General features: G+C 40.2%; 1 protein-coding gene across 1 annotated transcript in view; it reads left to right on the top strand.

Annotated features, from left to right (window-relative positions):
- Positions 1–14,346, top strand: part of samd11 (sterile alpha motif domain containing 11) — a gene marked incomplete at its 3' end in the record, with an annotated part of 123,834 nt that extends 109,488 nt beyond the window's left edge. The window contains exons 13-14 of the mRNA XM_084068726.1: positions 5,492–5,691; positions 14,151–14,346. Coding sequence (XP_083924852.1) covers positions 5,492–5,691; positions 14,151–14,346 — 396 coding nt within the window. The remainder of the gene's footprint in view (positions 1–5,491; positions 5,692–14,150) is intronic.
- Between the last annotated feature and the right edge of the window lie 401 nt (positions 14,347–14,747).

Here is a 14,747-nt window from a genome sequence, read left to right as displayed (position 1 = left end):
GAGCGTCTGTCCGAAGAGACCGAATTGGCCAGATTCGGTTTCAGTTACTAAGGTGGTGACTGGATTTGAACCAGGACACTCCTACAAGTTATTCTACGGATATCAGTCAATTTATCCGTTGCCCCAAGTACATACTTACGCCTAGTAACCTCATTCATACTTTAAAATGTTCATCTTACTCTGGACATGTTTGCCTGAAAAGGAATCTTTGAAATGTTGCATAGTTTTAGAATTGTACTCCTTTAAAAGTTCCACCAGGAAACCTGGTTTCATTCATTGTCGATGCGGCAATGGACATTTAAAGGCAGGCTTACAACTACATACTTACGCCTAGTAACCTCATTCATACTTTAAAATGTTCATCTTACTCTGGACATGTTTGCCTGAAAAGGAATCTTTGAAATGTTGCATATTTTTAGAATTGTACTCCTTTAAAAGTTCAGAGTTTTTGAATGTTGGCGGATGGAAGGTTTTGGGACCTAAAAAAAAACACTTTCACCTAGAAACTCCATTCACAGTTCAAAAATTCCCCCTTCTGTGGACATGCATCCTTGAGATGTTTTACTTTGAAATGATTTGTAGTTTTTGAAATATTTAACTTTAAGAGCCTAATGCATTGTCAATGGCAATGGATATTTAAAGGGAAAAGGGTACAAAGTTTTCAAGGCTAAGTTAACAGAATAAGTCACAACCTCTGTGGTGCAGTGGTTTAGATACAGGACCTGCAACCAGAAGGTTACCGGTTCAAATCCAACCAGGACAGGTCTCCAACAAATACCTGACTCTTGCACCTTTATCTGATCTTTCACTGAACAGCGTGTAAGACACCATAGAAAGTATGTACCATGATGGAGCAGTGGTTAAGATTCAGGCCTTACACACTGAAGGTCCTGAGTTCAAATCTCGCAAGGACATCTTTCTAACTTTTACCTGGGGCTTTTACCTTTATATAATCTTTCAGACAAATTCCATGCAAGTCAACAGAACATGTAAGGACCTCTGTGGTGCAGTGGTTTAGATACAGGACTTGCAACCAGAAGATTCCTTGTTCAAATCCAACTGGCACACTTTTTTTTCTTTCCCAAGACTCAAGACCCAAAAGAGTCTTGAGTCGAACCAATTACTCCCGCGGAGACATCAAATTTCTCTTTTTGGCCATGAGTCCCAAGACTCAAGGCCCAAAAGAGAAATTTGATGTCTCCGCGGGAGTAATTGGTTCGACTCAAGACCCAAAAGAAGGTGAACTGACTGTAATGATTCAAAATGTCATATATAGAATAGAAACCCCATTCAAACTTTAAAATGTTCATCTTACTGTGGACATGTTTGCCTGAAAAGGAATCTTTGAAATGTTTAACAGTTTTAGAATTGTACTCCTTTAAAAGTTCAGAGATTTAGAATGGAGGTCGATGGACGATTTTGGGACCTCAAAAAAACACTTTCACCTAGAAACTCCATTCACAGTTAAAAAATTCCACCTTACTGTCGACATGGGTCAGGGGATCTTAGTATAATCTCACATTTCAGTCCAATTCACTTTTTAAAAAATTATTTTACTGATTTTCCTTTCAGACCCAAAATTAGATATTGCTCAATTTTTCTAATATTCACTTCCAATTTGAAGCTCAGATTATACTAAGATCCCCCGGGCTTTTTGGAGTCAGGGCATCTTATGTATTATTTGTTCTTCGATTGGAATAAGCGTCTGAAAAGTATATTTTACTAATATTCGTTTCAGAACCTAAATAAAACATTGCTTAATTTTTTTAAATTTCTTGTCCACCCTAAAATCTTGAAAATGGCCCATTTTTCTGATATTCTCATTAGTATTTTTGCTTTTTTCGATTTGGAACTGACACTGTAAAAAAGCTCTTAAAAAAGTTTTTTTGTATTTTTTCATCCCAGACCAAAAATCAAATACTGGCTTTATTTTTCCAATTTTCTAGCCCACCAAAAAATCAGGAAAATGCTCTAATTTTTGATATTCTGATTAGTATTTTGGCATGATTTGATTTGGGACTGACACTGAAAAAAACTCTTAAAAAAGTTTTTTGCCATTTTTTTCATCGCAGACCAAAAATCTAATAATGGCTTAATTTTTCAAATTTTCTAGCCTACCAACAAATCAGGAAAATGCTCCATTTTTCTGATATTCGGCTTAGTATTTTGGCGTATTTTTATTTGGGACTGACACTGAGAAAAGCTGAAAATGTTTTTTTTTTCAATTTTTTCATCCCAGAAAAAAATCAAATAATGGCTTCATTTTTCCAATTTTCTAGCCCACCAAAAAATCAGGAAAATGCTCCATTTTTCTGATATTCTGATTAGTATTTTGGCATTTTTTTGATTTGGGACTGACAAAGGAAAACGCTCTTTATTTGTCTTTGTTTTTCTTAATTCATCTGGACTCTAAAAGCCTGAAAAGGTTATTATTCAAAATGTCAATCATCTTTTTTCATCAAAACAACGAAGCCATGTGACCATGTGTCAAAGCACATGGTCTTTGTCCTTCAAAGTAAAAGTTGTAGTCTAACATGCAAGCAATAGGATCTACAGTAATTACAGTCATTAACACCACATGTAATGAATGTATGATGTGTTTTTTAATGCATTTTCTGTCTTTTTTTTTTAGATCAAAGCTACGTCTCACAAAAGTATGTTGCAAGACTACTAAAACCTTTCTGGGACATAAAACAGTAAACTCCTTACAACTATGTACTTGTGGTGTGGAAGCTCCACCAGCAGGGGTCATTCACTTTCTAGGACCTGGCTAAGATATGTATGCACTTAATTTAGGAGAGAATATCTCAACTGTTCTTGGCTAATATGACCCCAGGGAACAACTTATGAACTGTGACTAATTCTTTATCCGGGATGAAATACCCGAAAATGACCATGCCCTTTTCAAAATGACCATAACCGGTGACCATAACCGGTGCACTACTTCCAACATGGCTCTATCCGCTAAACTGTTGGAGCTACAGATTTACTGAGAAGCTCAAAATGTTCACAATACTTGTGTTTAGGGAAACATAGTAAAGTGTAATATTTCTAAGTTGATATTTTATGACAGAACAGCTAAAAAATGCAAAAGAAACTGCCAACATATTACAGTCCAGGGCTATAGGAATAATTTTGTGTGAATCAGTCTAGAAGCACCTAAATTGATGTTACCCAGGGCATGCTCCAATGATTGAGCAAGGGTACCTGAGCCAGCAATGCTCTGGGTCGTCATTGTGGCCAAATCGAAAATGGCCACCACCTGAAAAAGGTTTTGGCTAAAGCTTTGTAACCAGATGAGCTATAAATGAGAAAACTTGGTGTCTAAATCATGTTTCTTTTGACAATTAGAAACATGTTGGAATGCTTATCTTTATGACTGGGTGTGGATGGACCTCTATTTTGCATATTTCAAAGAAATATTAGTTTAGCAAATGTGTTTCACTTACCTTGGTGACATTTTTGGCAAACTTCGTGTCTACTTTATACTTTTTGAGCTTTAGAAACACATCGGAATGCTCATATTTATGATTGAATCCATGTAGAGCACACTAACTTGCTTATTACAAATATGGCCAAATATGACCATGTTTTGTAACATAAAGTTTCATCCAGACTGAGTGTATACAGTCGTTGAAGGAATGAGTTAAGATCAAACCGGAGAAAACAATGTAATTTTATCAAAACAACATAATATGACTATAGAATCCAAAGGGTACAGAAACAACCAGTACAGTATGCACATCAATGCTCAGCATAAAGTGAATACTATCATAATAGTCAAAGAAGGTGTATGAAACTTGAACAATATGTTCAAATTATAATCAGAAAAGTGAATTGCTAAACAACAAATCGTTGCTAGGAATGTGTCTTGGTGTTACTACAACAACAGAACCGTTCTGCGATAACTGATACTGTACATACTTTATCACACACACACGCACGCACGCACGCACGCACACACAGTTGCATGTGTTTGATCCTTTTGAATCCTCGGGTGATGACTGTTTTTAATGTCCTAATCACACAACATCTACATATAGAGATGCAGCAGACTCCAGTTTTGCAGCATTTGCTGTGTCCACTACATGACTTTTGCAGCCACAGTGGAGGAGGATGGCGCAAGATTTACTGGCATCTGCAAGATGGGTCCAGTAAGGTTCCCAGGTTCTGATATGCTCAATCAGTGCAGCTTGGGTGGGAGGAAGGTTCTCAAGGGACCTGGTACTATTTGACCAACATCAGCCTTCCCTGACTATGGGAAAAGGAGTGTCCCTTTCTCTACTGGTCCCTCTTTACTCTGGTCCCTTACTTTGGAGCCTGAAAAGATGGATTTTCCAAAGATTGGAGTACTGTATATGGTTATCATCATCATATATTGTACGCCGGCAAGAGCCGTGGTTTCCACAGCAGAGTAGATGAATCCTGACAGTGGCTAGTGACTAGTACTGTATGATATCATACTAGTCAATGGTGTATAGAATAGTATACTATATAGTATTACACTTTATGCTGAGCATTGTTGAACATACTGTATTAGCTGTAGCTGTATGCCTATCATCATAGGAATTAGTTCTACTGTTAAATCATTCTTGTTTCAATAAAATTACATCGTAAGATACATTGGTTGTTTCATAACATAGTAGCCATATTTGTGATAATCAAATTAGTGTCCTCTAGATAGATTAAATCATAAAAATAAGCATTCAAACATGTTTCTAATTGTCAAAAAACAGGATTTAGACACCAAGTTTGCATTCATAGCTCAAAATGTGGTTCAAACGTATAGTGCACCGGTTATGGTCATTTAAAAAGAGGGCGAGGTCATTTTCGGGTATTTCATCCCGGATAGAGAATTAGTCACAGTTCCTAAGTTGTTCCCAGGGGTCATATTAGCCAAGAACAGTTGAGATATTCTCTCCTAAATTAAGTGCATACAATTAAGAATACATCACATGGATGCACCTGGGATGTATCATCAGTGTTGTAGCCTGGGGTCATAGGGTGTTTCGGGTCTCGCAACATACACCCTCGCCCAGGTGACCCAGCCGGGGTTGATCAAGCCCCAACTTACATCCCAGGTAGCTACCCACGGCCAGTCCTATAGGTAAAGACAGGGCCACTCCGTCCGCTTCTCCGGAACTACTCTGCCTGAACACGGGGAGGCTCTGGCACGTGGAGGGACTAGGCTCTGTGGGTGGCCTCCTGGCCGGGCTCCTCCTTCATCTCACCAGGTCCATGACCTGAGAGTCATAGGGGCTGAAACCTGGTCCAGTCGGGCAAATGACCATCACCAAGTCATCGAAGACAAGAACTTTAGAAGGATGAATTAGGCGTAAATATGTACTACTGTTTTAGTACTACTGTACTCTAAAATGATAAACACTAACAAATATTATTATTGTGATATTGAAATTATAATGTACATGTTGAGTTATTAAGTATAAAACATGTGGAGTATACCAACTAGTGTCACTCATCTGTGTTACAGAATGACACTCTACAGTACAAGGCTCTTGCTGGACCTCTCCATGACCTTTCGGTGCTCAAGGTTGAAGAGGCATACAAGAACTTTGACCCCCCTGTCCAGGCCATTAGTCTGCACCATGGGAATGTCTGCATAAACCCTTGGTTGACTCCCGCTTTGGACCTGTCCAGGCTGGAAGTGTTCTGTCCTACCAAAAGCCCCCAGTGAAAGCACTGCACATACAGTACTGCATCACAAAGATGCTCCACCGTTCCCTCCACTCCCCCTGGATGATTACAGACTTGACTAGACCAGACCATACTTTGCCCTAAGTGAACAGGGCAAACTTCACATTAAGTCTCTTCAGGTCACATTTTCTACAGCTCAGAACATTTAAGAAGATACAACAGAGTGTCAGTTATGGTTGGAAATCGAATGTTTATTCAACATTTCAAACACCTAGCACTTTCTATTTAGCCCTCCGGATTCGAATCCTGCTGTGGAGAATTTATTTTTCTCTGATGAAACGCACATTTTTGTGAGGTTAGCTGAACACAGGGTTAGGCAACCTTAGGCACGGGTGCCAACATTGGCACAGGGGAGGCCAGGGTGATCACCGCTGGCACACTGGCATAAGTGTGACAGAGAGGTTTTTCTTTTAAAATAAAAAAGATGTTTAGTCTGTTAAATTAAGTTCCCTCACATATACAAATGACATCCTGACATCAGTCCCGACTTTAGTCGCCCCCCCCCCCCCCCCCCCCCCCCCCCCCCCCACATTGTTTGAAGAGAAATGCTGAGTCAGGTGGCGAAGGGCAGACGAAGGAGGTGTCTCTACCAACCTGAAGACCATCACACATTTCAGTATATAGGGGCTCTAGTGACAGATAGGAGGGCTCAGACTTTGTGAGGTGACCTCGATGCAATTTGTTGATGATAAGGAAAGCTAGTGTGAGCCCAGAGATCTCTGTTAAGTACATTTCTCTAACTTTTAACTTAATGCTTGATTAATAAATACATTTAATTTGAACTTGTCTGCTCTTAATTTCACCGACACACGACAAATTATTTCATTGCACAATTTGTCTGTTGTTTAAATAACTTAGATGTCAGGGCCGCTTTGCGGCCCTCACATCTAGTTTAACAAATAAAAAATCACACCCAGTGTGAAGTGGGCGGTGTGGTCACAGTGGTCATCACAGTGATGGAAGTGATTCACTTAAAAAAAAACATAAAAGTGTTTTTTTTAAGTCCATACTGCTATTCATAGGGCTGCACATGCGTCATGTGTTTCGCTATCCAATCACAGTCCTGAATTTGCAAAGTCAGCCAAACACATTACAGCTAGTGGTGATGACACAAGATGTAATGTGATTGGCTAACTTTGCAAAAGTATTGATTTGCATTGACTGTGGAAGGGTTAGGGTTGTAGACTGCGTTGTAGACTATTGGCCAATCACGGTGCAGGATTGGTCAGTGTCCAAACCTCACTTATAGGGGGCGGTTACACCGCCCCAAAAACACATCATTACGAAACAAAATAATAATAATAATAACTAGAAAAAGTGCTCCTCGGAGCACAAGTCTCCGCCAGCAGACTTGTGTTGGGAATGTTGGGAATGTTCTAATTCTTATGTTCTAATTCTTTCAAAAAAATAGAACATGTTACTGTGTCAAAGTAACATGACACAAGTGTCCTATCCGTCTGTATAACTGTCCTATCCGTCCTGTCTGTATAAGTGTCCTGTCTGTATAAGTGTCCTATCCGTCCTGTCTGTATAAGTGTCCTATCCGTCCTGTCTATGTAAGTGTTCTATCCGTCCTGTCTGTGTAAGTGTCCTGTCTGTATAAGTGTCTTATCCGTCCTGTCTGTATAAGTGTCCTATCTGTCCTGTCTGTGTAAGTGTCCTATCCAATTGTTACAGTATCCGCCATTTCGTGATTATTCCTGTCTTACCTCACTTTGAAAGAGGCTAAGACTCTTTCAAAGTGACACATGTATTTATAGGCCGCTATACGTCACTAGCCAATCAGATCACACTATTTCACCGTATTGTCACGTGTCACGTGAGGCTTGACCAATGTTAGCTTGACATGTGGAAATTGAAAACAATGTCTCCTGGCGGAGACAATAATGACATGTGACGTGGCTCTGTAAGATGCTCTGTAAGAGATATTTATGAACCATGACGGCTAATTATAGCTCTGCACACACGTCATGCGAAGTCCGTCTCCCCTCGGCTCCCCGCTTTGCTTTGCTTTGCGGCCCTAACCTAGCCATGTCTGCACACACGTCAGACCTGGCCTATATGGCCTATGACCCCCTAGATCCGAGGTCCAAAACTCATCAGATGTCAGGGCCGCTTCAAACTCTCCAAACATTTCCTCTGTCATCCCTTCTAAATAGTCAATTTCCTCCTCATCCTTCAATGGTGTGGCTAACAGTCTGATACAATCATCATAGGCCTAATATATAGGCCAGGTCTGCACACACGTCATGCGAAGTCCGGCCTCTCTGGCCTCCCCTCTCCTCCCGGCTCCTCTCCTCCCCTCTCCTCCCTCCCCGATTTGCTTTGCGGCCATAGCCTCTAGTCACATCCTCCCAACCTCCCAACCTCGGTCATGTTATAAAGAGGTCAGACTTCCTGTATCTGGTTGCTATGGCAACCTGCCAGATCAGGCTGAGGGTCTGATAGGCAAATCAGATAATCAATCAAACCGAGAGTCCAATCATAGATCGAGGTAGGGTAAGTTGCCTAAAACATAGCCATAGCTCTGATCAACAGTCTGTGGCAAATCTCGGGGCAAATGGAGTGCTTGCTTACCCCGCACGAACTTTCGGAGCTTTTGTCAATTATATAGTAGTAAGATGAAGACAGGTTGAAAATGGGTGAACTCGTCAATCCTGATGTGAAAGAAAAATATTAGTATAGAAGAACAAAAAGATTGTTTGGTTGACAGCACCTCAGTAAAACTATGAAGGTGCTGTGAAGTTGGGAGGCACAAGGGGAAAATGAATGACCCCTGCTGGTGGAGCTTCCTCACCACAAGTATATAATTCTAAGGGGTTTACGGTTTTATGTCCCACAAAGGTTTGATAGTCTTGCAACATACTTTTGTGAGCCGTAGCTTTGATCTAAAAAAAATAAAAAGAAAAGGCATTAAAAACAACATTGTACAGTCATTACATGTGGTGTTAATGACTGTCTGTAGATCCTATTGCTTACATGTTAGACTACAACTTTTACTTTGAAGGACAAAGACCATGTGATTTAACACATAGTCACGTGACTTCTTTGTTTTGATGAAAAATGTAGATTTAAAGATGACTGACATTTTGAAAAACAAAGACAAAAAAACATGTTTTCCTTTGTCAGTCCCAAATCAAAATACGCCAAAATACTAATCAGAATATTAGAAAAATGGAGCATTTTCCTGATTTTTGGGTAGGCGACAAATTTGGAAAAATGAAGCCATTCTTTGATTTTTGTTCTGGGATAAAAAAATGTCAAAACCCGTTTTTAAGAGCTTTTTTCAGTGTCAGTCCCAAATCAAAAGATGCCAAAAGACTAATCAGAATATCAGAAAAATGGAGCATTTTCCTGATTTTTGGGTAGGCTAGAAATTTGGAAAATTGAAGCCATTCTTTGATTTTTGTTCTGGGATGAAAAAATGGCAAAAGCCGTTTTTAAGAGACTTTTTCAGTGTCAGTCCCAAATCAAAAGAAGCCAAAATACTAAGCAGAATATCAGAAAAATGGAGCATTTTCCTGAATTTTGGGTAGGCTAGAAAATTGGAAAAATGAAGACATTCTTTGATTTTTATTCTGGGATGAAAGATTTGAAAAAAAAAACTATTTTGAGCTTTTCTCAGTGTCAGTCCCAAATCAAAACAAGACAAAATACTAAGCAGAATATCAGAAAAATGGAGCATTTTCCTGATTTTTTGGTGGGATAGAAAATTGAAAAAATGAAGCAATGTTTTATCTAGGTTCTGAAACGAAAATCAGTAAAATAGACTTGAGAAGTGAATTCGAATTGAATCTCAGATTATACTAAGATTCCTTCACTGGCTTATGGGATTTTAGTATAATCTGAGCTTCAAATTGGAAGTGAATATTTGAAAATGGCGCAATATCTAATTTGGGGTATGAAAGGAAAATCAGTAAAATATTTTTCTAAAAAGTGAATTGGACTGAAATGTGCGATTATACTAAGATCCCCTGACCGACATGCATGCTTGAGATTTTTTCTTTGAAATCATTTGTAGCTTTGGAGATATTTAACTTTAAGCGCCCAATGCATTGTCAATGCGGCAATGGACATTTAAAGGCAGGCTTACAACTATGTACTTATGCCTAGTAACCTCAATCATACTTTAAAATGCTCATCTTACTGTGGACATGTTTGCCTGAAAAGGAATCTTTGAAATGTTTAATAGTTTTAGAATTGTACTCCTTTAAAAGTTCAGAGATTTAGAATGGAGGTCGATGGACGATTTTGGGACCTCAAAAAAACACTTTCACCTAGAAATTCTATTCACAGTTCAAAAATTCCACCTTACCTTGGACATGCATGCTTGAGATTTTTTCTTTGAAATCGTTTGTAGTTTGGGAGATATTTAACTTTAAGCGCCCAATTCATTGTCAATGCGGCAATGGACATTTAAAGGCAGGCTTACAACTACATACTTACGCCTAGTAACCTCATTCATACTTTAAAATATTCATCTTACTGTGGACATGTTTGCCTGAAAAGGAGTCTTTGAAATGTTTATTAGTTTTAGAATTGTACTCCTTTAAACGTTCAGAGATTTATAATGGAGGTCGATGGACGAATTTGGGACCTCAAAAAAACACTTTCACCAAGAAACTCCATTCACAGTTAAAAAATTCCACCTTACTGTGGACATGCATGCTTGAGATTTTTTCTTTGAAATCATTTGTAGTTTGGGAGATATTTAACTTTAAGCGCCCAATGCATTGTCAATGCGGCAATGGACATTTAAAGGGAAACGAGTACAGGCTACTAATCCTACATACTTACTGCTAGTAACCCCATTCATACTTTAAAATGTTCATCTTACTGTGGACATGTTTGCCTGAAAAGGAATCTTTGAAATGTTTAATAGTTTTAGAATTGTACTCCTTTAAAAGTTCAGAGATGTATAATGGAGGTCGATGGACGAATTTGGGACCTCAAAAAAACACTTTCACCTAGAAACTCCATTCACAGTTTTACATTTCCACCTTACTGTGGACATGCATGCTTGTGATTTTTTCTTTGAAATCATTTGTAGTTTTGGAAATATTGAACTTTAAGCGCCCAGTGCATTGTCAATGCTGCAATGGACATTTAAAGGGAAACAAGTACAAACTTTGACAGGCCATGTAAGTGAACAGATTAAGTAAGAATCAATGTGGGGCAGTGGTTTAGATACAGGGCTTATAACCAGAAGGTTCCTGGTTCAAATCCAACATGGACAATTATCCAACTTTTACCTGACTCTTGTACCTTTATGTAATCTTTCCGTGAAGACCGTGCAGGAGAGCAGAGGAAGTATGAACCTTGGTGGAGCAGTGGTTAAGATACAGGCCTCGCACACAGAGGGTCATGAGTTCAAAATCAGCAAGGACATCATTCTAAATTTTACGTGGCTCTTTCACCTTTATCCAACCTTTCTTTGAACAACATGCAAGTGAACATGATGAGGATGAATTACAGTGGTGTAGTGGTTGAGATACAGGGCTTATAACCAGAAAGTTGCTGGTTTGCTGGTGGATAAGGACACTTTTCGAACTTTTACCTGACTCCTGCACCTTTAGTGATCAGACTCTCAGCACAGAGGTTCCATGTTCAGTCGCCATATTTCAATGTTGTAGTACTTTGACATTTTCAAGGCCAAAATACAAAAAAGCAAGTCAAAAGCACTAGAAGACACCTGCTGAGGGCCCAAAGGTGCGTGGCGCAGTGGTGTGGTGTGCTTAATCGGTTGCCTCTGCTACAGACAGTTTTCAGGTTCAAGTCCCATGCCATCACATCATACATGGAGGACCATTGGGGGGACTGTGTCCCTACCGTTTCCTGATAGTTACCCCACCTTGTCAATGCAGCAATGGATATGGGGGGACGTGGGAATGACCCATCACGTTCATGTAATGTCAATGTACAAAGCTTAGTGTGCTTGTCTACTGTCATTACCATTAGTTGTGGTATAGACTCTATATAGCCGTAGAACCATTTAGAGTAATCGTTCTTGGTGTGGAGGGACAGCCCTCTACACTTAATTACATTTCACTTCACATTTGTCATTGTGTAAAATGATCTAAAACACAGCATGAGCACTTGTTAGTGTCAGGTTACTTTTGGTCAAAGCAGGATTGCAGCAGGATTTTACATGAAGCTGAGTTAGAATTGCATCCATTCCCTTCCTTTTTCTCAAAATTTCTCTCCTTTTCCCTTCTTTCTTCTCTTTTTCTTCTTCGCCCCTTCTCCCCCTCCTTCCGACTTATTCCCCCCATCGGTAGAGCACTTGACTTCAGACCACAAGATCATGGGATCGAATCCCAGCACAGGAACCTTGGCATCTGAGCAATCTGGCACCCAAGGGTCTACTATCTTTTTTCGCCTTTATCATAAAGGTTGCTGGACAATATATAGAGGATGAAATGCATAATATATTAAATAACATAAAGGTAATATCAAATACATTGTAAAAAATGAGAGACGTGACACTTAATTAGCAAGACAGTCTTTTATTATATTATTCCTCATTTTGCTGGTTTCCGCTGAAACCCCTTTACTGTTACAGAGTAGAACTGCCTTAGAGTCTCTGCTGATGATGTGGCCATAGCTGAATGGTTCGAGAGCCTGCCTGGCAAGCCATAAATACCAAGTTCGATTCCCAGGCCTCAGCAATGTGTCAAAGTGTCCCTGAACAAGACATTTGAAGAATAGTTCACCCAAAAAATACTTATTTTCTATCAATTACACACTCCATGAAGCCTTGAATTCATGGAGATGTTTTGTTTTTGACACATTCCCTAATATATTCCATATTGGTTTGATGCATGGCGCATATAATAGGCTTACAAAACGCATTGTAGATTAGGCAATAATTCCAATATTCACTATACACTCCTCATGTTTAAGCCTAACTGAATTATATATTTATGGACTTGTATATACATTGTATATATTTTTGGACGACTTGTGCATTCAATTTATTGCGGCCGTGTTTCCTTTCTTGCTTATTATACATTTTACTTCCTCGTATGATTCCGGGGTCAAGACCCCAGCTCCCGGGGAGACATCAAATTTCTCTTTAGGGTCTTGAAAAAGAGACCCAGGCTCCCCGGGAGCCTGGGTCTTGACTCAAGACTCTTTTGGGTCTTGAGTCTTGGGACTCAAGACCCAAAAGAGAAATTTGATGTCTCCCCGGGAGCTGGGACCCAAGCCTCAAGACTATTGAGCTAAAAAGTTTGTGAACCACTGCCATTTAGAACAGTGGTTTTCAACCTTTTTCATGCCAAGGACCCCTAAATTGACATACATTTGGCCGCGGACCCCCATCTGAAAATGTTTTGTGCCAGGGAAAAAGATATGCACACATTTTCAAGATTTTAAAAAAATAGCCGAAGCTAAGTGGTTAACAATTATTGTGACGCTATCAGTGGCGTACCCACCGTAGAGGCAGAAACTAAAATCTCGCCTCCCCTAGAAAATGAAGTAAAAGACTGACTGAAAAACAGGCAGTGAAAAAAATCCAAACAGAATAGTTGCCGTCGGACCATTAGCCCGCCTCCTCGTCCATTCACGCGGGCAGGCAGCTAATCACCACCATATCCATTCAGCAGAGCGACCCTCGCCTATATAGTGATGCAAATGTATGCCTTTGTCTTCATGGGGCACCAGGAGTGCCAGGGGTGGGGGTCTGGGCCATCACCTGTACTCACCTGGCATAAAAGGGGCTCTGAGAGCAGCTTGAGCCATTCATTACTAAACTACAACATGAAGAGACCACCGCTGAAGAATTGATTGACTATACTTGCATATTGTTTTTATTAACGTTTTTCAGTTTTGTAGTCAGTGTGTGTAGTGTTGTTAACTTGTTTGCCCTGAGATTCCCCCCCCCTAAATGTAATTCCTGGGAACCCAACGCCGCTCTGGTTTTGGGCTCCATGATTGGTCAAGTTCAAGGATTCTGCTATCGACTTTCATGGGTCTTTTATAGGAATACGTGAAGCCTGGCTTTACCATCCTGGCTTGACAATGTCTAGCTCGACAAAGTCGCTCCTTTTCAGCCTGGCTTGGCGTTCATGGAACGGAATAAACCAGGCTGTACGGACCAGACTTTGTCAAACCTGGATTTGACTTAAATCCAGGCTTATTTAATTCTCCTTTCGTGTAATAGGCCCCAGTATGTATGCATTAATTCTCTGAAGGAGGCCAGTGTCAACTTTAGTAGTGAGTGCTGTCAAAAACTCCAAAGAAGTTAGAGGAAAAAGGAAAGTGGATAATATGGGAGGCAGCAAAGCAATGCCTGAGCATGCAAATTAAAAGAGTGAATGAAAAGAGAGAAGAAAGAGAAGACAGTGGCATGGGTGGTGCTGGTGGTGGGGGGGTGGTCGTAAAGTTGGCACAGTAACAGACCAGCCTGTGTTGCTGCTCTACCACCTGGGCAGAGAGGCTTGGCACCGCATCAGACACCACCCTGCCAGCCTGGCACGGTACTACTTGCCTCAGGGCTCAACACCCGCCTCCATGCTTCCTCCCTCCCTCCTCCAGGCCGGCGTGGCCCAGCTCGGCTCAGCCTGGCCCAGCACAGAGCAGCATGACTATCTACTTGTCTCTCAACAGTCCAACCTCACAGAAGCCTGAGGGTGCCCACAGGTGTGCACATGTCTGAAGGGCACAAATGACTTATTTCGCATACGCCTGAAAATTTACTGCATGAACATGCAAGCATGCATGCATACAGGCTGGCTCATGCACACAAACCTTCTTCCATTAACCCATTGAGACCTGAAGCCGATTCTACATGTCTCCTAAATCTCAACAGTATTCTCAAAAACGTATGTTTCTATATCAGTGGTGCTCAATCTTTTTCATGTCAAGGACCCCCAAAATTATATGTATTTGGCCGCGGACCCCCATCAAAATATTTTGTTCCAGGGACCCCCAGAAGCAAATATTTGAGTTAAAAATGTTCGCTTTAAAAATATATATATATTCAAAGATTTGCACACATTTTCACAAATTTTCAAAAATAGCAGATCTAC

Source organism: Gymnoscopelus microlampas (assembly GCF_963454915.1).
Source record: "Gymnoscopelus microlampas genome assembly, chromosome: 10".
NCBI lineage: Eukaryota > Metazoa > Chordata > Actinopteri > Myctophiformes > Myctophidae > Gymnoscopelus > Gymnoscopelus microlampas.
Note: the sequence above shows the minus strand (reverse complement) of the source record. Positions and strands in the feature narration are given on the sequence as shown.